At 30.8% G+C, this 27,909-nt stretch overlaps 4 protein-coding genes and 1 long non-coding RNA gene across 16 annotated transcripts; 2 read left to right on the top strand and 3 right to left on the bottom strand.

Annotated features, from left to right (window-relative positions):
- Window positions 1-26: 26 nt before the first annotated feature.
- On the bottom strand, window positions 27-2,825 carry LOC127239596 (uncharacterized). 7 transcript variants are annotated; one of them, XR_007836153.1, is made up of 6 exons: window positions 2,666-2,825; window positions 2,345-2,431; window positions 1,219-2,190; window positions 976-1,089; window positions 589-887; window positions 28-396 (listed from the first exon to the last, which is right to left on the bottom strand). It is a non-coding gene; the product is annotated as an uncharacterized LOC127239596 (long non-coding RNA). The 7 variants fall into 7 exon arrangements; XR_007836154.1 differs by lacking the exon at window positions 2,345-2,431 and having other exon boundaries at window positions 29-396; window positions 1,219-1,387; window positions 1,469-2,190; XR_007836152.1 differs by lacking the exon at window positions 2,345-2,431 and having other exon boundaries at window positions 34-396; window positions 1,219-1,651; window positions 2,054-2,190.
- A 1,955-nt stretch (window positions 2,826-4,780) lies between these two features.
- LOC127239846 (uncharacterized) lies at window positions 4,781-9,592 on the bottom strand. 5 transcript variants are annotated; one of them, XM_051258187.1, is made up of 7 exons: window positions 9,419-9,592; window positions 7,497-7,854; window positions 7,024-7,125; window positions 6,142-6,261; window positions 5,790-5,909; window positions 5,437-5,556; window positions 4,781-5,195 (listed from the first exon to the last, which is right to left on the bottom strand). In XM_051258187.1, the coding sequence occupies exons 2-7, from the start codon at window positions 7,570-7,572 to the stop codon at window positions 5,017-5,019; spliced, it is 717 nt and encodes a 238-aa protein (XP_051114144.1). In that variant the 5' UTR covers window positions 7,573-7,854; window positions 9,419-9,592; the 3' UTR covers window positions 4,781-5,016. The 5 variants fall into 5 exon arrangements, 2 of the variants coding, with proteins under 2 accessions (XP_051114144.1, XP_051114145.1); XM_051258188.1 differs by lacking the exon at window positions 5,437-5,556; XR_007836250.1 differs by lacking the exons at window positions 4,781-5,195; window positions 5,437-5,556; window positions 5,790-5,909; ... (1 more) ...; window positions 7,024-7,125; window positions 7,497-7,854 and adding exons at window positions 7,928-8,276; window positions 9,257-9,321.
- A 5,989-nt stretch (window positions 9,593-15,581) lies between these two features.
- Window positions 15,582-19,655, top strand: LOC127239939 (F-box/LRR-repeat protein At4g29420). Of its 2 annotated transcripts, XR_007836262.1 has the most exons (3): window positions 15,582-16,219; window positions 18,070-19,125; window positions 19,263-19,655. XR_007836262.1 is itself a non-coding variant. In XM_051258326.1 (2 exons), exons 1-2 carry the CDS (start codon window positions 15,766-15,768, stop codon window positions 18,951-18,953), a joined length of 1,338 nt encoding a protein of 445 aa, XP_051114283.1. In that variant the 5' UTR covers window positions 15,582-15,765; the 3' UTR covers window positions 18,954-19,655. The 2 variants fall into 2 exon arrangements, 1 of the variants encoding a protein (XP_051114283.1); XM_051258326.1 differs by having other exon boundaries at window positions 18,070-19,655.
- A 418-nt stretch (window positions 19,656-20,073) lies between these two features.
- On the bottom strand, window positions 20,074-23,197 carry LOC127240010 (uncharacterized). Its single transcript, XM_051258432.1, has 7 exons — window positions 22,674-23,197; window positions 22,320-22,405; window positions 21,525-21,603; window positions 21,374-21,433; window positions 21,141-21,262; window positions 20,429-20,500; window positions 20,074-20,345 (listed from the first exon to the last, which is right to left on the bottom strand). Exons 1-7 carry the CDS (start codon window positions 23,004-23,006, stop codon window positions 20,243-20,245), a joined length of 855 nt encoding a protein of 284 aa, XP_051114389.1. The 5' UTR covers window positions 23,007-23,197; the 3' UTR covers window positions 20,074-20,242.
- Window positions 23,198-24,461: 1,264 nt separating this feature from the next.
- LOC127240006 (60S ribosomal protein L31-like) lies at window positions 24,462-26,659 on the top strand. The gene is made up of 3 exons (XM_051258427.1): window positions 24,462-24,520; window positions 24,641-24,754; window positions 26,151-26,659. The coding sequence occupies exons 2-3, from the start codon at window positions 24,672-24,674 to the stop codon at window positions 26,431-26,433; spliced, it is 366 nt and encodes a 121-aa protein (XP_051114384.1). The 5' UTR covers window positions 24,462-24,520; window positions 24,641-24,671; the 3' UTR covers window positions 26,434-26,659.
- The last annotated feature ends 1,250 nt before the right edge of the window (window positions 26,660-27,909 follow it).

The raw sequence follows: 27,909 nt of genomic DNA, 5'->3' as shown, positions 1-27,909 counted from the left end.
AGCCTTAACCGTAATCCGACCCAATCCATTTATTATCGTATCGAATTCGTATCAACCCATATACATAATCCGGTCAAAATTGACCCAAACCCAATTATTTCGTGCCGGGTTATCGTATCGGATCAGTTTTTACCAGTTCTATTTGTATCATAGTGTTGCATGCTGAACAATCCAACTAATATGACTACAACAACAAGCACAACCATATCTGCATCAAAGTGCACATTGCCCAAATTTGTATGAAGATACACACGGCTAATGCAGACAAAAAAAAAAAAAAATAGTAGGAACAAAAGAGTGCTAATAATTACAGGCGACACTTTAGTTTGTTGAGAATCATACCATTGCACATATGAGGTTGCAGCTTCACATTTATCCCTCCAGAGCCAGAAAGAACTGTTGCATTTATTCTTGGTTAGCAAGATCAAGTTTATATATAATCAGCTTGGAATATGCTTGATTATGGGCTAATGACAGCCTCAATATATCGATATATATATATATATATATACACACATATGTGTATACATAGATAGTCCATTTACTTTGTTGAACATATGGAAATTGCCGATAAGCGAAGGTAGGTACCAGATATAGCAGGATTGAGAATGCCATCACCGATTACCATGGATGTCCCCGCAAGTACAAGAAAAGCATTCCTTCTGAATGCATAGGCCTCCAGCCAACTCTTGGTTTTAGCAGCAAATGAATGCTCATGGAATGTGCTACGGCTGTATGTGGTCAGATCCTCGACAGTTCTAAGGTTATCCCATAACAAATACACTGCTATATGTCTTGGTCAATCGTTAAGCATTTCATCAATGAATAAAGTCTCAATCTGAATTTCTGAGCATTGTTTAAGTACATCCCCAACATGATGCAAATTGCTGCACACATTTTGAAACAACATTCATGAGAAGACAAAAAAAAGAAAACATTCATGAGAAGGCATCTAGTGAGACAAAAGGAACTTACCTTGCCCATAGTCATTTGCTCTGCACACAATATAAAAACATATTTGAGGAGGGGCACCGGCATAAGGGAGTATATATATGATCAATGAAAGGGCACCGATAAATCCTCCGGATCCTATAGTTCATTATCAGATTCCTATTATGAGATAATTTTATGCCTTTCACTTCATGATAAAAGAAATGCTAGTCATACTCCCAAATAACACAAAGCCACAAAATAAAACTCTAAGAATAGGAATGACACCTGCTTTCCATCTGTGAGCTTTCTTGAAATATGGTTGTGAGATGTCAAGTCTAGTGCTTCGGAATTCTTCAAATAGTTCTTCAACAACTTTTGTCAATAATTCACTAGAAGGCTCTTAATCCACTTTTAGTTCCGCCAACATAACACAGATACTGAAACAAAATAGCAACTAAAGAAAAAATATAAATAGCAACATGCTCTTAAGCCCCTACTTTGGGAAAAAGTTCACAAGCCAAGAATATCCACCTACATATCCAAATGAATAAACCTGCAAGAGGCCCTCTATTCTAAGTGCTCATTTACCAAAGCTATTGTCCTACCGGCGCTTGGTTCAACCTTCATCTTGCAGCAGGATTGAAAAGTTCTTGTAAGTTATCTTTTTGTTCAATGCTTCTAACTCCTGTTTCATTGTAGTCAATTTTTCTTCGCAAACCTAGAACGACACAAGCCATATGTCATAGAAATCCAGCTCCTAAAATATTACAAAAACAAATAATCAAATTCCCTAGTTCTACAACACACCAATTATATTACTCTTGTCCAATTTAATACAATTGTCCATACCACCAAATGAATAACACCACCCACAAACTATGTGGCACTCAAATCAGTTTTATATCTTTGTAATGTAGGTTACTGTTCTAAACATTTGATTTATGTTTATGCAGTAAATTTTGCTACGATTTATTATATAATTAGGTTAGTCTTGTATAGTATGTTCATTTTGAACTAGAAAATGAATTAGATTAATTACTAATTTTTCCGAGCATTAGCCAAAGAAAAATCTCCAGAAAAATAAAACAAAGAATGCATAAACAAAATGAAATAAAGTTACAGTCGGAGTATCGGAGAGACGATACAACTGAAATTGGCAGAGAATCATTCATTTCCCCAACAACTTCGATTGTTGTAAGTTTATTCCTTTTTCTATAGGGCCATCATCAATTTCCCCAATGTCCTTTCCTACAAGAACTAAACATAGCAAACAGCTAAACTGTAAGAATGGGAGGTTGTGCTTAACATAAATCACGAATTGATAACAAGTATCACTCGACAAAATGATATAAATTGAACTAGCATAGCAACAAACACTAGAAGTTTCCATGAAATTAAATTAATAGCATACCCAAACACAATCAGCCATATCCTGACAGCTACTACGAAGCATTCTGATTAGAACACTACTAGAAAACATATCCTCGGCTTTGAAAATCTATAACAACAAGAATTCTGATTAAGACACTAAGAAGCTGAAGGCAGTGGGAGGTGGAGAAGAGTGAAGTGGAGACGAGTCTGAGGCAGTCGTTTTGAGAAGTGGAAGAATAAATATAATCTTGTCATCTATCAATCATCGATTATGACTTGCTCTCCTTCTTCGCGCTCGCCTCTAAATATATCGTTACGTAATGATTCAATCGGAAGTATAAGCAATGATCCTTTAACTAACCTGCCAAATATAACTGAGTCCAGAGGTCCTTTTCTTTGCAACCTCCAAGAGCACACAACAATTACGGTGGCTAGGGTTCCAACGATTCCGGCGGCCATGGTTCCATGAGCATACGACGATTCCTTCCTGAGAATATAGTACTACCTCCCCTCCGTCCGACTTCTCGTATCGCGTTTCTATTTTCGTCTTATGTTATTTTTTTAAAATAAAAAATTATACAATTTAATATTATTTTAAAAAATTTAATTTATAATTTTTAAAATTTTAATATATAATTAATTTTATTATATGATAATTATTTTATTAGTATGTTCTTAATTATTTAATATTATTTTTAAAAATTTAATTTATAATTTTTAAAATTTTAATATATAATTAATTTTATTATATGATAATTATTTTATTAGTACGTTCTTAATTATTTATTAATTATATCATTGTAAAACAGAAAAAATATAATGTCGTGAGGCGCGGAAATTAGCATCTCTCACTTATTTTTATTTTATTTTTAATTATAGATTTATAAATAGGTGCGAAAATTAAGAATCTCTTATTTTTATATTTTTTTTTTAATAATAATTTTAAAGCTAAGGCATAAAATCGTGCCTTCTTATAATTTTATTTAATATGTATTTAAATTAATGGTGTACTTAAATAATATTTTTATTTTTAAATAAAATTTAAATAGTGTATTTACTTACATATTTTTAAGCATATTAAAATTAATTGTGAAAAATAATGTTTGAATAATTTTTTTAAATGAAATTTAATATTAGGAACGAACAACCATGCCTTATGAGTTTTTAAATATATAGAATTAATCGTGCAAAATAGTGTTTAAACAATTTTTTTATTTTAAATAAAAATTACAATTAGATATGAATTTTTTAAATATATTAAAATTAAATATATTTAAGAAGAAAGCACATGAACAAATAAGTAAAAGAAAATATTAATCAGGCTCTAAATTTTATTATTTTTGTATGAAATATAATAAAACTCCAAAAATATTTTTCACAATTTTGGTGCAAATTTTCGGCTTCTAAGGGTATCGGTGCCAAGCCGTGCCACCTTATCCGCACCAAAAGTCATTTTCTCTGTACGCAAGTTTTGTAAAATATTTTAAATAATTTTTTTAAAAAAAAAAATAAAAAAATAATTGATCAATCATTTATTTTTATAATTTTTATAAAAATTAGATAACAATTTGTCTAAAAAGACCCAACATATTTATACATAAATCTAAATAATTAAAACCCTACAAAAGTTTGTTCTTTAAAAATCTAGTTTTATTTTTTACTTTTAGTTGGAAAAGTAATCTAAATGTAATTTTTTTGTGTGAAAATAATATATTTTTATAAAACACCCTAATGATTATACATTAGAAAACTAAAACAAAAACTCTAAAATATTTATTGTCGCCAAATATCACTCCTTGTTCAAAAAATATAAAAGAAAAGAATCTTTCCGACAATATATACAATAAGAGGGATCAAAATCATAATAAATATGCAAAATTGTTTATAATACACATGTACTTTGGAAAGCCTAACACCATACTCCTCCATGATTTAGAAATTGCATAATGGTTATATACTAAAAAAAAAAAAAACTAAAAACAAACTCAAAAATATTTATTGTCATATCACTCGATGTTAACAAAATATAAAAGAAAAGAACATTTGACCAATATATACAATAAGAGGGACCAAATCAGAACAAATACACAAAATTATTTATAATCCACTTACGGTTTGAAAAATTAATCTCATACTCCTCCGTCATTTAGATATTGCACAATGTTCCCTCGTATTTTAGAAAACATTGCACATTATATATATTTTTTAAATATTAAATAAAATCTCCTAAAATTATTTTTTGCAATATTTTGAAAATACAATAATATTTCATGTAATTTTAAATTATATATAAAAATTAAATAATACATACATTCTAAACCACAAGTAGGTGATAAGTACTTCTGTCTAACAAATAGAAAGCCACCATTATGAGCTCAATTGTAACATCACAAATAAATGATAAGCAATTCTAAAATCTAACATAACCAAATAAATAGGAAGTAATGCAACTCACTCCCAACCTAACCTAACAAATAAATAACAAATAATTACTGAATGATCCACGTTACATCTAAGATAGACACCATATGATACAATGATAACCGCCACGCAACATACATTAATATAATATAAATATAATATATGAACTAATATAACCCAAACTATTACTGATCTCATCACAAAATATATGTCTATGCCACACAGATATAAATATAGACAGCCAGTCAATTTTTTATATGTTGACCGGATAAATCAATATGGTGATAATCTTCATATTCGTTTCCGCCGATGGTAGACCTTAAAAAACCTACGCCCTTGCACCGTATCATCCATTCCACCCTCTACGGAAATTTCTTGTTTGATAGGCACGAGTTCGGCCTCTATTGGGATTACAGGTCGAGAGGCTTCCATTCTCTCCTGGGAGATACCTCCCATTGGTCTGCTAAATCCTAAACCATTAAGATGTAATGTTAAACTAAAGAAATATTGAAAAACATATGACATGCAATTTGTATTGATTTTTCTCGAATGTAGTCAAAACCAATAAAGATAAAATGACGAAGAGAAAAATAGTAATAAAAGTATCTAGACAGTGTGTCAGCTCCATTCAGTCATAAATGCAAGGATTTAGAATGTTATAAAAGATCGGATGCAATGAAAATAGTAAACTAAAGAAAGCAAACACTATACCAGGAGGCGGGCTTATAGGGTCTTCTTGTTTTACAGGAACAAGTTCTGCCTCCGGTGGTATTACGAGTCTAGAGGCATCTATTCTTTCCAAGAAGATGCCTCCCATCCGCTTACTAAACCCTAAACCATTGAGAGGAAATATTGAACTAAAGAAATATTGAAAATCATATGACATGCAATTTATATTGATTTTTCTCCAATATAGTAAAAACCAATAAAGATAAAATGACGTAGAGCAAATAGTAATAAAAATATCATGACAGTGCCGTTTAGTCATAAATGCAAGAATTTAGAATGTTGTAAAAGATCAAATGTAAAGATAATAGTAAAAATAAAGAAAGCAAACACTATACCAGGAGGCGGGCTTATAGGGTCCTCTTGTTTCACATAAACAAGTTCTGCCTCCGTTGGGATTACGAGTCTAGAGGTATCCATTCTTTCCAACGAGATACATCGCATTGGCTTGCTAAACCCTAAACCATTGAGAATGAATGCTAAACTAAAAAAATATTGAAAACCATATGACATGCAATTTATATTGATTTTTCTTAAATGTAGTCAAAACCAATAAAGATAAAATTACGGAGAGCAAATAGTAATAAAAGTATCCATACAGTGCCATTCAGCCATAGATGCAAGAATTAAGAATGTTACAAAAGATCGAATGTAAAGATAATAGTAAAATAAAGAAATTAGACACTATACCAGGAGGCGGACTTATAGGGTCCTCTTGTTTCACAGGCACAAATTTTGTTTTCGTTGGGATTGCGAGTGTGGAGGCATCCATTCTTTTCAGGGAGATACCTCCCATCGGTTTGCTTAATCCTAAACCATTGAGATGAAATGTTAAACTAAAGAAATAATGAAAACCATATGACATATAATTTATATAGATTTTTCTTGAATTGAGTTAAAACCAATAAGATAATAAGATTGAAAGCAAATAATAACAAAAATATCCGGACAATGTTAACTCTGTTCAATTACAAATTCAAAGATTAGATTTAAAGAAAAAAATAGGCTAAATTGCACAAAATTCACTTGTGGTTTCATAAAATTGCACCAAATCCCTCATACTTCTAAAACTACGTCAAACTCCCTCGTGGTTTCATAAACTTTGCGTCTAACCCCCTCAGCGGTCTTTACTTAATGGTATTTGACCTAAATGCGCTCAAATTGCGAATAAATTTTAGAATCTCAATTTCTAAACCCTTAAAATTACAAATATATATATTTTTTTATATATTTAGCCTTAAAAAATAGTAAAAATAAACTCTTAAAAGCTGAAAAAAATAACTATTATTGAGTATATTTACTATTTTTTTTTGGTAAATATAAAAATATATATTTGTAATTTTAGGGGTTTATAAATTGATATTCTAAAATTTATTCGCAATTTGAGCGCATTTTGGTCAAATACCGTTAAATAAGGACCACTGAGGGGGTTAGACGTAAAGTTTATGAAATCACGAGAGAGTTTGACACAATTTTAAAAATATGGGGGATTTGGTGCAATTTCATGAAATCACCGGTGAATTTTGTGCAATTTAGCCAAAAAAATAAAACAAAATAAAGAAAAAAGTATACCTGGTGGCGGCATAATTGGGGTTGCATCAAGGTGAATGGATCCCCATTTCTTCCCGATGATTGGCTCTTTCCCTTTTCCATATCCTTTCCCATTTATTGCATCTAATAAATTACAACACGGATAACAAATTGGCTTTGAGTGATACCATAGCATAAAATAAACCCAATATCCAACTTCATAAGGTATATAATTTTCATAGATTTAGAATTGTTAACGAAAATAAAATGCACACAAATAGCTATAAATTCATGTTTCAAGACCAAACTCTTGATAGATTGTTTGCACATTCACTTTTTAGAGACCAAACAATATTACTCATGAGAACCCGTGAAAATAAACACTAGCCTATTCACTAAAGCAACTAAACAAATGTAAGAAATAGGACAATGTTTACGAAAACAAAATACCGTTAAAGTTATCGTCAATGTTAGAAATCTAGAGAAAATAAGTAGGGAGGTAGGAGTTATCTCACCATTATGGATATCGGAAATAGAGACGCCCTTTCTTTGAGGAATTCCCATGGCTGCAGTTTGAGGAGCTGATACCATTTCAGAAATCCCCTCAACTAGATAGGTAAAGCAAGTTCTTTCACGACCGCTTGGATCATATATTTGAACAGTAATGTGCCTATCTCCTATATAGTTAAATATCAAGGAACATCCACCCTTAAGAGCATGGTCCCTATAAAATATTTTCCATCCTGATGTGAATGCTAATGCATTGTCAACATAGGATAGAGTCACGGGCCATATCTGCCCACATAAATCCTCAAAGAGGATTTCTTGGTCCACCAAGTGCTCCACCCTTGGAGCAAATAAAGATGGCAAGCGCTGCAAAAATATTAAATTTTTTACATACTTTATAAAAATTGTAAAAATTATAGAAGAATTTCATCTACACAGATCAACAATTTGGCTATTAAACATCCAAAAAATATAACATTTAGTACTCAATAAGTTGGTGGGTGATGAGAGGATACTTGCTCAATGCAATAAATTACTTAAAGTTCAGTAATTGTTCACCAAACCATGTTTTCATCCCATAATAATAGACCCTACATATTACAATGTGATTACATGCAACATTATCCCAAATTACAATGTGAGACATCAACATCATCCAGTGCATGTGAGACATCAACATCATCCAGTACATGGAAAAAGCGAGGAATTGATGGTGATAACTCCTTCTCTGTCAGGTGAGTTATGGAGCCCTCATGACGTCTATAAGCCATTTTCTTTTTGTTTTTAACCTTGATTGACCAAAATGTTAGAAAAAAGTCTCATTAAATCCATGTAGGATAGAAGTCAAGATTAATGAAAACAAGAACATTCAAGAATGACTTAGAACACATAGGTAAACACACTTTAAATTGTTTCGAAATAACTGCCACTCCAAAACCACTTAAACCTTAAATTTATTTGAATCTTCATATTTAAATGAACTACGTACCCATAGTACAATTTGAGGGAGTAGAAAGAACCTCTACATCATGATGTCTCGATTCTTTAATAACTACTCCACAAATTAGAAAGTAACATAGATTCATAATTATTTGAAACTCAAGGTGCACCTTGTTGCAAAGGTATCCCATAAGGCATAAGATAACACAAGTATGTGTGTTTGTGTTAAAAGATTTCAACGGAACTTTATTCACAATCATATATTAGATATTATTTATTTATTTATTTTCAAAAAGATAACCATTAAGAAAAAATCCACCATTATTTTGAGAAATTTCAACCATTAATCCTATGTAAAGAAAGAAATGGAAAACAAATCTTGATTATATTTATTAATCTTCTCAATCTAGCAAATCATAGTTTCCTAAACAAAATCTCTCGTTACACCAATTTAACAATTCCACTCATAAATCAATATAAAAAAATAAATCCAAAAACAAAAGAGCTATCAAAACAAAACAAATAAAGAAAAAACTAAATCATGAAAACTCATTCAAACACAGGGTCAAATACGACGATATAGGCAAAGGATACAATAAATCAACATGAAAAACACATATATTGAAGACTTAAGGTGCGAAAAGTCTCAACAAAACAAAGTAATATGTAATCTAGAAAGGCTAAAAACATACTTCAGAATATGGAACAGAAGCGACAATGAAAATCTCAAAGCTAATAAGAGGATAGGGCTGCCGTAAGCGAATATGAGGGGGTATATAGCACCCCCGACACGAAATAAGGGAAGAGGAAAGGTAGAGAAGCCACCTACCTGATCGTGGCCGAACCACAGCCCGAGAGAAAGGCGCGTGGTAGCGAAAAACCTAGTGCTAGAAACTACAAATAATTATTCTTTAAAAAAAACTTACAACCAATCGAGTTTCAATTTCGAACAACATGAGGATTCTCAATGAATAGATGTATGAAAACTTACCTGGTGGGTCGGCGCCGGAGACACTTTCCAGTGATCGCACCTGAAGACCTAACTTCGATGGAACGGCGGCGTTGGGAGGGAATAAAGGTAGCCCTAAATTTTTCTAAGGGTGAGTTTGTTTGAGAGAGTTTTCCAAACTTCCACTATTCATAAAAAAAACTTCCGCTATGGACAAAAAAATTCCCTTAATAAATTCAAAATTAAAAAATAAAAGCGCAAACACGTTTTTAAAAGTAGAAAAATGTATTGAACAAATAAATTTGAGACGCATTTACTAAACAAGGGTCATGCTTGATTAACAACATAAATGATGTATAATTAGTAGTATCTCATCATTGTAACAAATATGATCTTTCAACATAATATCATACAACTATTATTCCATAAGAAAAACTTACTATACCATAAGCTATTACCTCTCCGGCTCAATTTGTTTACTATATACTCTCTCTTTTTTCCTTATCAATACAATTTATACAATCATCACAAATAAATAATAAGGGCAAAATGGTCGAATCTCTATCAAAATTATACTTAGAGCTAGCAAAAATAGGCATAGTCCGAAAAATCGATCCAAAACCCACCACGAAAATAAACCGTGCTTGGGCCTCTAAAAGAAGGCCTGAAATTTTGTGGGTCGTGTGTGACCCAACCCGATTTATTAAAATTAATATTTGAAATTTTATATCTTTATATGTAAATTAATTAATGAAATAAAGATAAAAATCAAGATATAGCTTAATGGTACTTGTCTTGTTTATATATGGTTCCATTTGATTAAAATTTTTGTTAATATTAATTTTAAAAGGAAAAAATAATTGAAAATAAACAAAAAATCCTGGCACAGCTCGGTTTCAAACCAGGTTGTGCGCGGGTCGGGCTGTGCCTGTTCGAACTATTTTAAAACCGGGCAAACCCGAATTGCCAACCCTAATTATACTCCTTGCAATGCTCACCTACTCTATAGTCTTTGGTTGTACGGTTGAACCAAGCCTTATTGATGCATAAACTATGCATATATTTATAAATGACAAATCAAGGACTACAACATGAACAACAATATCCCTTCTTGCAATATTTACACTTTGAATAACTTCATTTCTTAAGACCAAAACAAACAATTTCAGCATGAAATTGTATTTATATCCTAGTAAGATATAGTTTTTGTAGGAAAATTATTCTCCTGACAGATATTCAATGACTTACCACGACATGAATTTTAAAACATTCTTGTTTCAACTTTCATATATATGACCTTCTCAAACACCAATCTCCCCAGAAAAAACCTACACAATTTATGGCCCAATATTCTCTCTATTTCTACTATTTTTATTCATTTATTTTAATCGGTACTTCTAGCTTTAATTATCTCGTAATTAATAATAAATACCTAAGTACAACCAGGAAGCAAAATGCAGAGGTGAAGTCATCCGCAATCGAAGAAACTTTGCAATATGGAGGTATGTAGTTAGCTTTATTGAGACTATAGAGTATGGCCAGTGTGATTGCACTAAAGAGCTAACATCATTCTTTTCTACAATTTATTTTCACAAACTACGACAAAAAAAACATTATAGACTAACTAAGATATGCACGATATAAAATTACATGACAACATACAGAACCTTAGGCTTACTTTAAAGTCTAATATTATAGTAGACACACAATCATCACGATAACACAACATACCTAGTAAAATAGGTTTTTCACTTTTGCTGAAATAGGAATTGGTAGCATCACCTAGCGTTATAACATAAGAAAGAGAGTCACAAAACAAGCACATCATAGAAAATTTATGTGAAAATTAAAGTCTCAAGACGCCAGTGTGTAATGTTAAAAAAAGGTCATTGTTTAATAAGTATATTGTCATTTGATTACAAAAACTAAGGGAGAATTCAAAATTAAATAAACAAATAAATTAGATTGATTTCCAACATTAGAAAAAAACAGATAAAACAAATAAGAGTGGTGAAGTTATCTCACTAAATTGGAAGCTTCATCTGCCCCTTTTTTCTTAGGTAGGGAATGAATCTCGAACCGTTTTGGATTGTATCTGCAGCAGCACCACAACCATAGAGGAGTAAAGTAGGGGATCAAAGATTAATTTTTGTATGTGAGCGGATTTGCAAGGAAAATGATCCTCCTCCGCCATAGTTGAATAGAGAAGAAAACTTATGGAAATTGGAATTCCAAAACTTGGGCGAGCAAACTTACTAAATCCTATCTTTAACTGTAGTACAACTATTGTACATTTGAATCTGAATCAAACCAGTTGGAAGTTGGAATTGGAATTGGAATTGGTGTGATACTCGATCGACCTTTCTACTTGGTCGACCAATCATTATCAAAGTTGCGTTAAAGTGATGAGCATCAAATCAAACCCTGACGAAATTTAGCCATCAAGGTCATCTCCAACTAAGAACTACAATATTTTTACTCCAACCAACAACTCTATTTTCTACTCCAAAAAGAAGATCCGTCAAATATTCTATTTTATATATTGTTTTAAACTTTTTTTTTTTTATATTTACAGTTTACACCCAACTTTTATTATTATTTACATTAGTTATTATTACTTAATAATATGTTTTTAATATAAGTAAATAATAATTTATTATTAACATTTTTTTTACAAGTTAAATACAAAAATAATATTATATTTTTTCCGTTGTTGTTGTATTTGTATATAATATATTATTTTAATTAAATCAAAATGTTAAATTAAATGTTTATTTTATATATTTAAATTTTTATTTATTGAAAATATAAAATATTATTGTGTAACAACTATATAAAAAAATTCAAATTTTTTGTATAAAAATTATTTTGAGTTTATTATAAATATTCTAATTATTTATTGTAAAATTTAAATATTATAAATTTTAATCACTACAAAGCACAAAATTACATATATATTTATATACACACAAATACATCAAATTGCAAATAAATCCCTATACAATTAAAATAGGACTCAAATATAATTTCTACAAAATTTAAAAACTAAAAAAAAAAATAAAACAAAACAAAACAAATTTGGCGATGTTCACTTTAGCAACACCTCCACTTACAGCGTAGATTGGATAAAAAACAATGAGTATCAAACTCCATAAGTGGCTTGCATTGGAGTTGCTCTAAGGTCGCTTGTTTTCCTGTTAGACTCTTATTATTATTTAAATAAATTTTATTTATGGCTTTTTCAGGTGCTATGGTAGGGTTTAAAATTTAAATGGGCGATTTGAAAAAAAACTAGATTTCAAACAAAAGTTAATATTTGTTGCAATTAATTTCTTTTATTATTATTATTATTTTGGTCCTATAAAAAATAATTATAAATCTCACAAAATAATAAATCATTTAGTAACAAAAGTTGTGACATCTAATTTGAATTGAATATAACCGTGTTATATAAAATAAACTTTGTTAAAAGAATCATCACATACATGTTCATATGTTTTTAACATAAAACACCTCAAACGGCATAAAAAAGGCTGACTTGTTTATAATATTAATAAATAGTAATTTAAAATTTTGAGAAATAAAATAATATAGAATTTGCAAATAATTTATTAAGGGAATGTTTTGACAAAATAGTTTTTTGAAGACCTTTTAGCTTATTCAACAGCTTTTAGTTGTTTGACTAGTCAAAAAGCTAATTTAGGTGTTTGGTAAATTAGCTTTTTGGAATAACTTTTTGGACCCAAACAGCTAATTTCTGAAAAGCTAACTTACCCAGCGTTTTGAAATAATTTTTTCTGTAAATTTTTTTTTATTCCTTATATGCCCTTAAAAATTTATTATACATTTTACACAAATAAATATATTTTGATTATTTATTAATTATATTATAGTTTTACTTTTATAAATTTAAAATAATTCATTTTTATATAAAAATTATTTTAATTGTAAAATATATAAATTTATTAAAATCAACATAAAATAAAAAATATAAATATTAATAATTTATTTTTTTATTAAAATTACATTATATAAATTTTATACTAAAAATAAATTAAATAAATTAAATTTATTGAAAATTATAAATATAATGAACTAATCGATAACTAACATAATAAATATATACACAAAAAATTTATTTATTTATATTTTACATCATTTTCAATAAAAAAAAACTATTTATATATTTTAATAAAAAAATATTATTTTTTAAATCTAACTGTAATAAAAATAAATACTTTTATAACACTTTTACAATTTTCAATAACTAATAACAAAAAATTTTAAACATTCTAAACTCAAAAGAACATAATTGAATATATTAGAAATAAGAATAAAATAGAAATATCCTAAATTGTCATTTTACGTATAAACAGCTAATATCAAACAGTTGTTTTACCAAACATTTTAATATAAACAGCTAATCGAATCAGCTAGTCAAACCATCTAATTGTATCATCTAACAGCTAACACCTAATTGTTAAACACGCCCTAAGAGTTGGTCTTGAAACACAAATATTATAGCATCAGCAGACTCAAACTCTTTGCAATTATTAAATAAATGTATCTAAAATTTTATTTTATTTAATATGTTTTTGACGAGGTCGTCAAAAGCGACGATTAACCTACACTATCACTAGATCCGATTACTCGAAATCGTGCTAAAAAGTTTCAAACTAATATTATGGCATTAATTCTATATTTGGAAGAGAAGAACACAGAAGCATGGAGGCCAATGAGAAGAATGTTTTTTTTTTTTTTTTTTTTAATTTAGTTTTAAGTTTCTGTTAGTATAGTTTAGGTACTTTGGCTACGTCAGCTTTTATAGACATATTTTAGTTTTCATCTTTTATTTTTTATTTTTTTAAAAATTTATTAAAAGCATTTATTGTTGCCCTGATTTTTTCCGCTTGCAATTAGATTTGATATTTTCATCTTGGCTTATGTCTCTTCAGATATTTTTTGAAATTTTTCGCACCTCATCTGCAATATAAATATATATATATATATATATATTTTTATGTTGCATTCATGGCCGGCCCGCCAAGGGCTCAATACAAACAAATGGATTTTATGTTATATATACTTCTTGGTTTCAATACAACAGTCTTGTTTACTATTTTTGTCCATTTTAAAATAATAATCTTATTTCCATAAATAATCATACCGCTGTAAAACTATCTTTATTTTTTCATTATTATTACACAATTGCCACTACTTTTACACTAATACACTCACAAGGACAAAAAAGTCTTTTACCCATACTTTTTACCGACTACCAATATAATATCAATATTCCTTTAATATAGAATAATTATTTTTACTAATGTATTTTTTAATTACTTACTAATCATATTTTACTTAAATTAACGTCTACAAACACACTCAAATTACGTAGGACGGATGTAGTATTTAAAATAATACTCACTCCGTCCCTTAATCATCTATCAATTTTTTCAATTGGGTCCGTCTCATAACAAAGTATCCCTTTCGTTTTTTCTGGGAATTGTACTATCTATTTAACATTACAAATACCCTTCCAAATTATAATATATTACACGAATTATATCACCAAGGTGTGTTTGTTTGGGGATTGGATTTTAAATATATTATTATCCCATTTTTTCCACCCAAAAATATCAAATCAAACACTTATTTTTTATTTTTTATATTATACTAAATATCAATTTTACATTCAAAACATCGTATCAACACCTATTTATATCACGTCATACAACTATTCAAATTTAAAATTTTTACGATTTAAATCACAACTCAAAATCCAAACCCCCAAACAAACACACCATATTATACAATAAAGTTAGTTTAGTCCTTTTACATTTATTTCTACTGCATTTCAATATAATATTAATATTTCTAAAACTCCGTACTAAATGAATAAATAGATATGAGACCGAGAGAATATAAATATTATAAATTAAAATAATAATAATTTAATTTCAGGTCAATCCGAAACACGAAATCCAAAACTTAACCTAATTTTTATATTTCAGGTTATCAGGTCAACTCGAAATATGACCCGAATATATACAATTTTTTTCTTTTCGGATTGTCCCTCTTTTTTGCAAATCCTAAATATCCAAACCCAAATCGAAAAAATTTTCATTTTAAGTTCAGATCAATCCGATTTTTTTACAAATTTAAAATATCCAAACCCGAACCTGAAAATATTAGTTCGGATGACTTGTATTTTTCTGGGTGGGTGTAATTTTGACATCCCTGTACGTAACCACAGGAACAGCAACCGTAGAAAGTCCGGACCTTCGACGAAATCCATGGAGAGTAAGTAGGTAGTGCAATAAGGATCGAATCGCTTGCTTCCTAATATCGTTCCTACCTTCACTCCAATCCCCTTCAATTCAATTCCCATGGACGACCTTCCTCCGCCGCTCGTCCTCGAAATCCTCAGCCGCCTCCGCGACTCCGGCGACGTCGCCCGCTGCCGCATCTCCTCCAAAACCCTAAACACGCTCGCCTCCGAGATCCGCTCCGTCGACCTCCAGTGCTCCTACCTCCGCTACGCCAAGTCGCGATCGCCGCTCACCAGGTCCTCCATCACTCCTTTCAAGTCGATATTCCACAAATTGATCTCGCAATTGAGGATTGTCGAGCGAGTGTCCATCGGCGTGGGGAAGCCGCTCGGCCTGGTCGCCTACGACGACGTGGAGGACGAGGAGGACGATCTGTTCCTCAGCGACGTCAATTTTGTGAAGGCGTGGCTTCCCAATGTCTGCGGCGACTTGGCGTCGGTTTCGATTTCAGATTTCTGGGTGCAGTCCTGCTGGCGCCGATCCGATGTGCTCTCCGTCTTCTCCGCTCACTGTGAGCAGTTTCTCTGCTTTGCTTTGATTGATGTTACTCCATCGCCATTTTTGTTTGTTTTCTGGATTGATTTCTACCAATAAATTGTGGCCTCGTTTTGGTTGAATTAGGGGTTAGATATTAAACGAATAGATTTGATTTTACTTCGAATTTAGATTCATAGTTAAACGGAATGGAATTCCACGACAAACTTTGGATTTTTGAAATCAAAGAATTGCCAAATAGAACTGAAGTATGTTATTTGGTTATAGGAGTAATTGGAATAACACAGCATTAGTGTTATAGATCATATAAGATATTAAATAGAATGAAAATCCACGATAACTTTGGAAATTTGAAATCAACATTGCCAAATAGAACTAAAGTATGATATTTGGTTATAGGAAATATTTGAAACGACACGGCGCGATATTAGTATCGAGTATTTAAGATATTAAATGGAATTAAAGAAATTTGAACTTGTTATACTACTCATTTTAGTATGTGAGCCTCTTTTTTATGGATTGGGAACTTGTTTTCGTCTAGAGTAGGCTTTTAAGAAGTTTGTGTAGAAGAGACTCGATTGTGTTATGTGATCTAGGCTGACTAAAACAATTCTTTTCAAGAGGAAACTCATTTTAAAACTACTTTGAAGCAAGCACGCATAGCTCTAAAGTTACTAGTCAGCTCCCAGGAAGGATAGTTGTCATGAGAAGTCTGATTATCGTCTAAAAATTTGTAGAAGTATTACAAGGGTTATACTCCCTCCCTCCCTCCCTCTGTTATTGATAGATACAGTTACTATTTGCCCATTGATTAAGGAATTTATTTAAGAGATGGTGTGCAAGTGTTTAAAAATTGAAATGTCGTCGGTCTACAAGAGCTCACATCTAACAAGGGATGTGTATTGAATTGGTATTTTCGTACTTTTATGAAATTATGATATATATATTACTCCCTCCGTCCCACATAATTTGTCCCTATTTTCTATTTTCGTCCGTCCCACATAATTTGTCCATTCTTTTTTTTGGAAATATAATTATACACTTTAATCTCATTTTAAATTTTAAATTTTATAATTTTTTTAATCTTAATTAAACTATTTAGTTATCTTAATCTTAATTCACAATTATTTTTATTATACAATAATTATTTTTACTAATACACTTTTTAACTACTTACTAATCACACTTTACCTAAATTCCCGTATCTACAGTAATAGGCCCATAATACATGGGATGGAGGGAGTATTAATATTGTGAGTTCGGACTTACTAAGCAAGGAAATATGTGTATTGTTCGTGGACGCATTAATTAGCAAAATATGTCTACTGTTAGCCGATGGAGAGTATTATTTTGTCAAAATGGATTTTTTTATATCAGCTGTCCATGTGCTAATACCAAATTATAGCTTTATAATGAATAACTTGGATTAAATAATTATCAGTCCCATCATCCTGTAAATGTTAGTAATGGCTGTTTGCAAGAAGACACTTACCGTGTGATTCTCTAAGGTTTGGATTTGGGAATAGTAAAATTTTGATTGAAATAGTGTTTTTTGTGATATAAATAGATATTTGATATGAAATTTTGATTGAAATTTTGATTTTTTTTTGTAATAATTGAGGCAATTTTTATTGAGTAGTTACATCTGTGTTTCAGTCATTATTTTCTTGGTTAAGTCTTGAGATGTTCATTGACTGCTCTGTTTCGATCCACAGTCTCTTGTCTAGACTTATTTTGGGTCAGTTGTTCTTATCACTACATTCTTTTGTTCCGGGGGTGTGGTTATTGTGGTTTTTTTTTTTTTTTTTTTATAAGTACAATGTATGACTTTATGTTTTCGGATAATTGAAATTGCTTTATCTGCAGGTCTTAAACTTCACGAATTAGAGATTAAGAATGCTTGGCTATCCGTTGACGGCTTAACTCCTCTCAAAACTCTCACATCCTTAACTCTCGAATTTATTCGATTGGATGATGAGAATTTGGAGAAGGTTAGTGAATGTTTTCCTTGTCTGCGAATTCTCAAGTTGATTGGGGTTGGAGGGCTCAAAGAGCCGAAGATTGATTTAATGCATCTCGAGACGTGTCATTGGTCGCTGTCTAATGCTCCGATTTCGATATCTATAATCGCTCCCAATCTCATCTCCCTCAACCTTAAATGTGTGAAGCCAAATATGCTCATGATCGAGGCTCCATTTTTGTCGAAGTTTTATCTTACTTTCGAGGGTACTTGCAACTTCAAAGTGAAAGAATTCTCCCATTTGGAACATCTGTATATCGAATCTACAAACCTCCGGAACGTACTCGTTTCTTTGCCTTTATTTAAAAGCGTCAAGAATCTAATTGTCGATTCCCCTAGGTGGGAAGTGCCGGTCGGAGTTTCCAAATCGATTTTCGAGTTGCTGCTTCGTGCTTTTCCGAATGTCAATGCTCTTACATTGAATTCCGGCGCTTGGTCCGAATTCGAAGCGTGTCCTGTAGTCGAAGGCTCGACTCAAATAAAAGGGCTGAAGGAGATTAGGTTGTATTTGTCTGTGGATGACGTCGAGGCTACGTTATCGGCTATTTTCACTTTATTGGATCATTGTAGTGATCTTTCAACCATGTCGATGTTCATCCACCGTGACGTAGTTTCTAACGTCACGAGCACCGTTATTTCGCAGTGCACGGCCCGTTGCCCTCGGCTGAGATGGAAATGGGGGATGTGGAAACAGAAAATGATGGATTCTTGGATGTCCGATCCGATGTAGCTTTCATTCAAGCATCCGATGCTTCTTTTCAAGGTGATGTAATGAGTTTTTTAGTAAGAACTTGTGTACTAATTGTTCCCCTTTTTGTTGTCTGTTCATAGGAATCCCGGTAGGAATACAGGAAGTTCGACGCAATAAATACAGCAAAGAAGCTGTTTGCTCGATTTATCAGGTTAGGTAGCTGATATTGTATAAGGAAATGATAAATATCCATCAATAATGTGTATGTTCGTATTTCTTGAAAATTTTCCAAACTTGTTTGCTCCTTGATTGCATGTTTTCCGTTTGTCTTGTTTTCGGAGATCGTAGGATGGGCTGCTCTCTGTCGATATACGTAAGAAGTTTTAGCTCAGCGCGTCGTATAGTAACCTTTAGTATAATGAATTTGTGAATGTATATATTGCTTCCAACATTATTTTAACGGTTATGGTAAGCGTCGATTTGTATTGCTTTTTCGGAGGAGTCGCCGGCTACTAGAGAGGCTACTTTATGTCACTCTAGGTATGTTGTTATATAATCGAAGTTGGTAAATCGACACATTGAAGATAGGAAGACAGCCAAATGATGTATTGCTTGAAAGCATGTAATAACACATAAATTTTTTGTAAGTGTATTGTGTCACCACATATGCTGAGATCAATCGTAATGTGTAAATCATACGGCAGTTTGATGTGTAAATATATTTATGAAGGGTTGATGCTGCATATTGTATCAAAATCAAAAACTTGGTATACCCAAAATTCGGTATACTGAAATTTTTTGTATATTTACAACTGAAAATATCTTGTTATTTTTTCTCACTCAAAAGTATTTATTTTTTAATAGAGTTAAAAATAGTCACACTAATACTAAAATACTCTAATTTTAATATAAATTACAAACATACACTAATCAATAAAATACTACTCTTTCCATCCGTCTCTGAAGATCATATTTATTTTTTGCGTCATTGTATTTAACATTAAAAATATCCTTATATTTGTATAATTTTTTGTACAAATATTTTTATATTAGTATTACAATACACTAATTGAAGTATTTTTTAGACCCTAAGAAACGGGCGAAGGTAGTATTATTTTCTAATGTACTACAAAATCAAAATGCGTACTCAGGAAGTATATATTTTTTTCGACGGGTGGAAGTATATTGTATAAACTAACAGTACATGGTTAACTAGAAGTAATCATGATTTCATATAATAGGATTTTTCAGATTTCATAGGATGGACATGGTGATCTTAAATCTTACAACAAAAGAGAAACTGTTGTGCATGAAAAGAAAGAAATCTACTAAATCCTATGAACACTGTATCCTACCTCCTCTGTTTTCAAGTTTTCCTTCCAATTCTCGTGCTCGGATCCTCCGAACGTCACGTGCTTTATTCCGACATAACTGCACAAACAATTAGAAACGAAATTTGTTAGAGATGACGATAGCGATTGTCAATTACTCGCAGTTTGATTTCTGTTTCTTACTCGGAGCTTAATTGAGTCAATGCATTTATCAGAACATCCAAGAGTAGAGGTTCGTTCGTGCCGATATCCACCCTAAACAAACACCCACAAATACATCAATTTGTAGTGAATCCTAGCTATGAACAAAACTTTAAACTTGCCCGATTTTTCAAGATTTTTTACTGTTCGATTAACTATTTTTATACTCCTCAGTCTTGTAAAAGTATACTCATACCATACTATATCCACTATTTTCGATCCGCTTAAACTAAAGGTGTATTTGTTTGGGAGTTTGAATTTTTAGTTGGGATTTGAATATTAAAAATTTTGAATTGAAACAGTTATATAATGTGATATAAATAGGTGTTACGTATAAAAAAAAAAAAAAAAAAAAAAAAAGTGGACAAAAAATTTGATGAATAGTAAAATTTTGACAAAATCCTATAACCGAACTGATGAATCCCACATATTTATCACGGATATTCTACATTACTATCCTCTAAAACTTAAAAAATTCTACCCTTAGAGAAAAGTACAAATGAAATTAAGATACTATTTTTTTTTTTCATTTCCATAACAAAAAGTTTTGGGCATTATTTCCTGAGACAAATCAATTTTACATTAAAAGCATTACGTAAATAACTATTCACTTTTAAATTTTACTATTTAAAAATTCAAACTCAAAATTTAAAGCTCAAGACAAACACACACTTAAAGATGCCGAACAACTTACCAGATCCGCGCTAAATTATCTTGAATCTCGAGGTCGCTTATGTTGTAAAATGTGGCGGGTGTCACATTTGCGCCCTGAATGGCATCATAACTTGGTCGATTTTCTAGAGGAGCTTGTGACAGCTGAACCAAGAAATGATGAGATTATAGATAAAAAAATTTAAAAAAAAAAAAAAAAAAAAAAAAAGAAGCGCGGCAATTACGTTCCTACTGTACTTAAGTGAAGGAACTTACTTGCATGTTCATAGAGTTGCATCCTCCTAGTCGGCCGATTATGTGCCACGCCCTAATTGCCTAAATACCACAAGTAGTTTCAACAGTAAATTGTGGCTGCTGTAAGTTTAAGAAACTTAGATGAATTGGAAATTGGTCGGGATTTGCATACATCACAGAGCAAAGTCACGTCTTTTTCTAACGGCGCAATGTAGAACTCCAACCATATGTATGAATTCGAAAAATCAAATCTGCCCACAAGAACCTACAAATGAGTAAAACTGAACTTCCCGCGTAATTTCTATATTTCCATGGGTAACAAGAATGAACAAATCCGATAACCAGGACTCAATTCAACTACAAAGCTGATTTTATGAAAGAACATTGTCGTCGAAAGCTTACTGCAATCAGTATTGAAACTAAAAGCAAACACTTTAGATCGAGTATATAACTAATTCACTTGAATAGCACTCTGAAATTTTCGTAAATTGCGAAATGACGAGCTTATTGCTAGTCGATTAACCCAAAACCGATACACACTACACACAAAACATGCTTACAAGTGCATATGCATAACTAAATTCGATCAAATAGGCATGTTTCGAAACTTTTGGAAATAGCAAATGACTAGAACTAAACAACCATCCAAACCCAAAATAAGTTAAGTCTAGGACGAAACCATGAATCCGGTGTGTTTGTTTGAAAGATTTTGGTGGATTTATACTATTCACACAAAACTTTTCGTCCAAAATCATAAAATCAGTCAATTATTTTTTATTTTTTATATTATATTAATAATCAATTTTACGTTCAAAACATCACATCAATAGATATATCAAGCGCTTCGAATTTTTTAATATTCAAATCCCAATCAAAGATCCAAACCTCCAAACAAACACACTCGGGAATAGAGTTGGAGTGATTAACAATGTCATAAACATTATCTGCAGAGTGCTCGTCGACTTACTTGTTGAAAGTCACCTTCATCGGGCTCGCCGAGCCCATTTTCGTATGCAGTATCTTGTTCCTCTTCCTCCTTAGCCTTTCCTCCAACTGCCATGAACACAAATGCAGCCATTAACAACAAAACACACAATACTAAGTAGAATTACAATGTAAGAAACTAAAAAGCTTTTCTAATTGGTTATTTCCACAGCACCAGAAAACTCTTAGCACCCAAATTATCCAGAAACGCCATGGAATTGCAGAATAGGAAACACCTAAACCCTAATTGCAGAATAAAGAACACATAAACCCTAATTGCAGAATAAGAAACACACAAACCCTAATTCTTTTGTTTATGGAAGAAATAGGAACTGACTTTGGACCTAGCCTTATCAGGATCATCGAGACAGGCGCCGAGGATCTCAGCGAACTCCGGATCTTTGTCGTAGTCCTTTTCTCCGAATCCGCCTCCACGCCATGAATAGTCCGTCTCATCCTCAATTGCTTCTTCCTCGGAGCCGCTTACTTCCATTTCCAACTCAGAATTCTTTCCACTGCCGGCGGAGATACGCGGCGGCGGCCGCCTGCAAGAAATCCGAGCGCGAAATGGAGGTCTCGCATCCAGAAACGGTGAATATTTGTTCGATTGGATTGAAATTGAAGGTAGCAGGGATTGAATAGTGGGGAAAGAGGGGTGGGCGACGAACATCGCTCCGCCGCCGGTATCTGAACTGAAGTTAGGGTAACGGCGGTTCGAAATGCCCGTTCAGATTTTGTTATATATATATATATGTGTGTGTGTGTGTAGGAGAGCGAACAGTGAAGAAGAAGAAGAAGAATGATTGAGGAAGAGAAAAAATAAAAATGGAGGTAAAGAAGAAGTAGAAGAAAGGGAGGCTGTGGATGCGAAGTTTAGCATGTATTTATTGTTCAGATTTTATTTTTTTATAAAATTATTAAATTAAATAATTTTTTATATTATATTATAAATATATTTTATATTTAAAAAAACATATCAAATCAACCAATTTTTGGCGGCGGATAAAATAAATTATATAATATTTTATTTCGACTTTTATTTATTACATCAAACCCAATGTAAAGTAATAAAGACCTAAATTACTATGTTTTATGTAAATATAAAAATATAAAATATCTCAAAGAATTTTTTTAATAAATTAATTAATTATTTTTATAATTTTTATAAAATTAAATAACAATTTGTATTTGTGTAAAAAAAACTATAAAATAAAATAGTAATTATTGATTTATTTATTCAATAAAACTATTAAAATAAAGAGTAGACGTGGAGGATATGATAATTAAAATCATACCGAAAAAAAAGTTTTGAATCCTCAATGATAATTATGTAAATAAATAGAAAGCTAATGGCTAAATATTTAATTAAATAAAATATTGCTTCAAATAAAATATATTTTTTCCGTCCCGTCATTTTATTTTTTCGTCTCTATCGCCCCTTTACATGTAATTGCTCAAATTTCTTTTATTTTTATCTTTCATTAATAAAAAAATATTTTTATTTTTATTTAAAATTTTTTATTTTTATTTTTTATTTTTTATAAAATTAGTTTTAAATTATTTATAAATAAAATAAATATATTTTTTATTTATTTATATTATATAAAATTTTATTATTTATATTATATACTTCATTCGTCCATAAATATAATCTTAATTGGGTTGGCACTGCAATATTGATATTATATTGATAGTTGGTAAAAAATATAGATAAAAAACTTTTTTGTCCTTAGTGTATTAGTGTAAAAAGTAGTGGCAATTGTATAATAAAAATAAAAAAATAGTGACAATTGTGTAATAAAAATGAAAAAGTATGAGTATTTTTATGGTGATACGATTATTTATGGAAATAAGACTACTATTTTGAGACGGACAAAAATAACAAACAAAATTATTGTATTAAGACAAATAAAGTATATTTTATTGAAATATAAAACTAACGATACTATTTATATAAAAAATAATAAAGTAACAAAAGAAACGTCATTTATGTGGAGGGAGTACAAATATAACAATAATAAATATTTTCCTCAAAACCAATCATTAGCCCAATAACAATAGTTTGATAATTACTTTGTATTATGGGCTTTAGGCCCACTAGGGTTTTGATTGGGAACTATATTTACCCTCTCTTCAGCAGCCATGGCTCATTCTGCCTGCCTTTTGAGATCGTTTCGCTTCCAGGTACTGCATTCTATACTCTCTTTTTCTTTTTTTTCTTATGAGATTGGAAAATCTGTCGACGGTTTTGAGTTTGATTTTGATATTGGCTTTTTGTTTCTTTTCAATCGTTGATGGATGCAGGTGGTGGTGATTCGATTGAGAGTAGGTAAAAATGGTGGAGAGAACACAGGGAAGGAAAGAAGAGGTCGTGACGAGAGAGTACACCATCAACCTCCACAAGCGGCTCCATGGCTGGTATTTCTTATGCATTCATTTTTTATTTTTTTTTGAATTTTTCTTTTGGTGCTTCGTTTCGTTGGGAATGTGTTCGATGATTTCGGTGTTATCTGGCGAATAGGTTTAATGATTTTTGTTATTATTATTATTTTTGGTTTGACTATTCCTTCCATTGAATTTGTGCTGATTGCATTGGCTTGGCTTGGCTTTATATGTATTGAATTCATATACAAGTGTAATTTTTTTAATCTTTTTATGCTCGATCTTGTTGATCATAACAAGGAGTTGGGTTTAGGTTTGAACAGTTGATAATCTGTATGTTTTTAATCATATTTTTAATATCAATTTTGAATTTGAGCTCTCAAAGCAACCTAAAAAATTTCAAATTATTATAAAAAATATAGTGCTTGAATGGGCTCAAATAACATCTCTAGAAGTTGTGTTCTAATGTGTCTTTTCTGGTCTTTAGAACACATGCGGAAAAAATGTAAATTCATACTCTTATGATAGGATTGTATATGGAAATTAAAACTCCGTCTAGATAGAAGTTTTTAGAGCTCTGTAAAATTGTAGGAATAGCAAAGTACCTGTGTGTTAGTTTAGTGGTTTTATTTATTTTCGTTTGCGAGGTATCAAGAATTGTGAATGAATTATAGAGAATATTGTTTTATGTGTTTTTGTTGACTTTTATTTTTTTGTGTAGATATTGTACGTTTTGGGTAATATTTTTGGCAAATTATGTTTGAAAACACTTTAGGAAACAAACTTTGAGTATGATGTTTTTTTCTTTCGAAAAAATACTCCCTCCGAAAATTATGTAGATATGCGTGGCCACATAAATTAAGAAAAGTGGGGAAGGTAAAAGTAAGTGAGGGTATTGTAGTGGCAAAATTGTTATTTTTATGTTAAAGTTAGGGTAAAGAATATTTTGAGTAGATAAAGTTCTTTGCTATAAATCAAAAATGAAAGTGCAAGTTTAGTGGACATCCAAAAAATGAATACTTACATAAGTTTGGTGGACGGAGGGAGTAGTAATGATAAAATAGTGCCAAAATTTCTGAAAAAATACTCCCTCCGTCCCTTATCTATCTATTCGTTTGTTTTTTGCACGGAATTTTAAAATATTAATATTATATTGGAGTGTGGTATGAATAAAGTAGAAAAGACTAAAATAATCTTATTAGTACATTGTTAGTTGTAAGGGTATTTTTAATGTTAATAGAGAGTACTTTTACTAAAGAAAAAAAATGGATACTTGTTACGAGATAGACTAAAATAGATCAATGGATAGATAGTTAAGGGACAGAGTTAGTACATAGCCTATCAAATTTCATATATCACCGACAGATTATTTCCTATTCTTCGACTCCGATCTTATTATCCGATTTTGTTTGATTATTGTGGTTAACAACAGCACATTCAAGAAGAAGGCTCCTAAAGCCATCAAAGAAATAAGAAATTTTGCAAAGAAAGCGATGGGCACAAGTGACGTGCGGGTTGATGTGAAGCTGAACAAGCATATTTGGAGTCGGGGCATCCGGAGTGTACCGAGGAGGATTCGAGTTAGGATTGCTCGCAAGAGGAACGAAGATGAAGATGCAAAAGAAGAGCTCTATTCTCTGGTTACTGTCGCCGAAATTCCCCCCGAAGGCCTTAAGGGGCTCGGAACTCAGGTAGTTGATGAGGAGGAGGAATAAAAATGTATTCTTCTTTTTGTCTTTTACATTGTTTCTTGACATGTTATATTATTATGCATTTTTGGTTTATTTTTAGTTTTGTTTGTCTGTGACAGAGTGCTTTTTTCTTTCTTAATGTTCTTGGATAGTTAGTTTTTGAGTTGAAATATGGTTCTGGATTTAATGTTCTCTTGATGAATTAAGCATTATTGGATATAATTTATTTTTTAGGGTGGTGGAAAATTAATTACTGTAAAGAAATACTAAGGGTTCCTTTTGAAAACACGAGGATAGCGGTGGGCACGGTTCAGACATATGATATCCGAACTAAACAAATACCTCAATTTCTGAATTTGTGAACAGTATTTGAACCAAAATTTTTTGTAATATTTGTAAATGATTTGAACTGAATAAAAATTAAAAAATAATATAAATTCTAATTAAATCAAAATAATTGCAAATATAAATATATTTTGTTCGATTAACCGAACTAATCTTTCGATTGTTCTGTTTATTTGCCCACACCTAAACAAGGAAACTTTGCCCACACCTAAACAAGGAAACACATCTACCGCAAATTTGATGGTATTAGGAATTAACTCTAAATATGCAGGTGCTACGGTAATTTTACTCTAACTATAATTCTATTTTTTACTATTATTCTTCGAATATTTTTTTTTATTATTATTTTAAACAATTTTTTATTTTTATAATTTAAAATAATTTTTTTTTTAATTTTAAAAAAATAAAATTTAAAATTTAAAAAAATAAAATAAAAATAATAGCAACGCTATTTTTTGGTGTTACTACAGTGCAACACCACCCCAAAAAATGGCACAAAATTTGGCCTCCAACCGACGCCAATGACCCTGGTTGAAGATACTCTTAGCTGATCTTAAATTTGACATTATGCTTTTGAGGTTAAAATTGGAGCTATGAGAACTAATAATGTTGAAATAAGATTGGGGTTGAAGATACTCTTAGCTGATCTTAAATTTGACATTATGCTTTTGAGGTTAAAATTGGAGCTATGAGAACTAATAATGTTGAAATAAGATTGGAGTTTATTTGGTTGTAGTTTAAAATTGATGTAAAATAAAATTTTATTTAAATAGTATTCCTTAAAATTTTATGAAATAGTGTTAATTTAAATTTGAAAAGGTAAAAAGAATAAAACCTTGAAATCATACCGAACAAATTTTATATATTCAGTCTTTATTTCTTTGATTATTTTTCATGGTTGGTTTGTAAAAGTAAAAATAAAAATCAAGATACAATTTTTTATAATAAACATAGTTTTTAAACCAAAATACTAAACAAATAAACGTGTATTCTATTTTTATTTTTTTTCTAAATAAATAAATATATACATATTGATATATTTTAAAGTGTTTTTATAATTTACAAAATAATTTATAGACAAAATTTTAATTTATAATTAAATAATTGAAGTATCAAAGTTTTAAATACACTTTTCAACCCACAATGAAATAAATA

The sequence above is a fragment of the Andrographis paniculata genome, unplaced genomic scaffold (genome assembly GCF_009805555.1).
Source record: "Andrographis paniculata isolate CXL003 unplaced genomic scaffold, ASM980555v1 Contig78END, whole genome shotgun sequence".
NCBI classification, from domain to species: Eukaryota; Viridiplantae; Streptophyta; class Magnoliopsida; order Lamiales; family Acanthaceae; genus Andrographis; species Andrographis paniculata.
Note: the sequence above shows the minus strand (reverse complement) of the source record. Positions and strands in the feature narration are given on the sequence as shown.

What these genes read in the sequence shown, in the direction of transcription:
- LOC127239846 (XM_051258187.1), bottom strand. Translation starts at nt 7,572, where the DNA reads ATGGTATCAGCTCCTCAAACTGCAGCCATGGGAATTCCTCAAAGAAAG. An exon ending in CCCTATAAGCCCGCCTCCTG is followed by an intron (nt 5,557 to 5,789) that starts GTATAGTGTTTG and finishes TCAATGGTTTAG; the next exon opens with GGTTTAGTAAGCGGATGGGA. An exon ending in CCCTATAAGCCCGCCTCCTG is followed by an intron (nt 5,196 to 5,436) that starts GTATAGTGTTTG and finishes TTAATGGTTTAG; the next exon opens with GATTTAGCAGACCAATGGGA.
- LOC127240006 (XM_051258427.1), top strand. Translation starts at nt 24,672, where the DNA reads ATGGTGGAGAGAACACAGGGAAGGAAAGAAGAGGTCGTGACGAGAGAG. An exon ending in CACAAGCGGCTCCATGGCTG is followed by an intron (nt 24,755 to 26,150) that starts GTATTTCTTATG and finishes GGTTAACAACAG; the next exon opens with CACATTCAAGAAGAAGGCTC.
- LOC127239939 (XM_051258326.1), top strand. Translation starts at nt 15,766, where the DNA reads ATGGACGACCTTCCTCCGCCGCTCGTCCTCGAAATCCTCAGCCGCCTC. An exon ending in CTCCGTCTTCTCCGCTCACT is followed by an intron (nt 16,220 to 18,069) that starts GTGAGCAGTTTC and finishes CTTTATCTGCAG; the next exon opens with GTCTTAAACTTCACGAATTA.
- LOC127240010 (XM_051258432.1), bottom strand. Translation starts at nt 23,006, where the DNA reads ATGTTCGTCGCCCACCCCTCTTTCCCCACTATTCAATCCCTGCTACCT. An exon ending in CTGATAAGGCTAGGTCCAAA is followed by an intron (nt 22,406 to 22,673) that starts GTCAGTTCCTAT and finishes TGTTCATGGCAG; the next exon opens with TTGGAGGAAAGGCTAAGGAG. An exon ending in ACGTGACTTTGCTCTGTGAT is followed by an intron (nt 21,434 to 21,524) that starts GTATGCAAATCC and finishes TGTGGTATTTAG; the next exon opens with GCAATTAGGGCGTGGCACAT.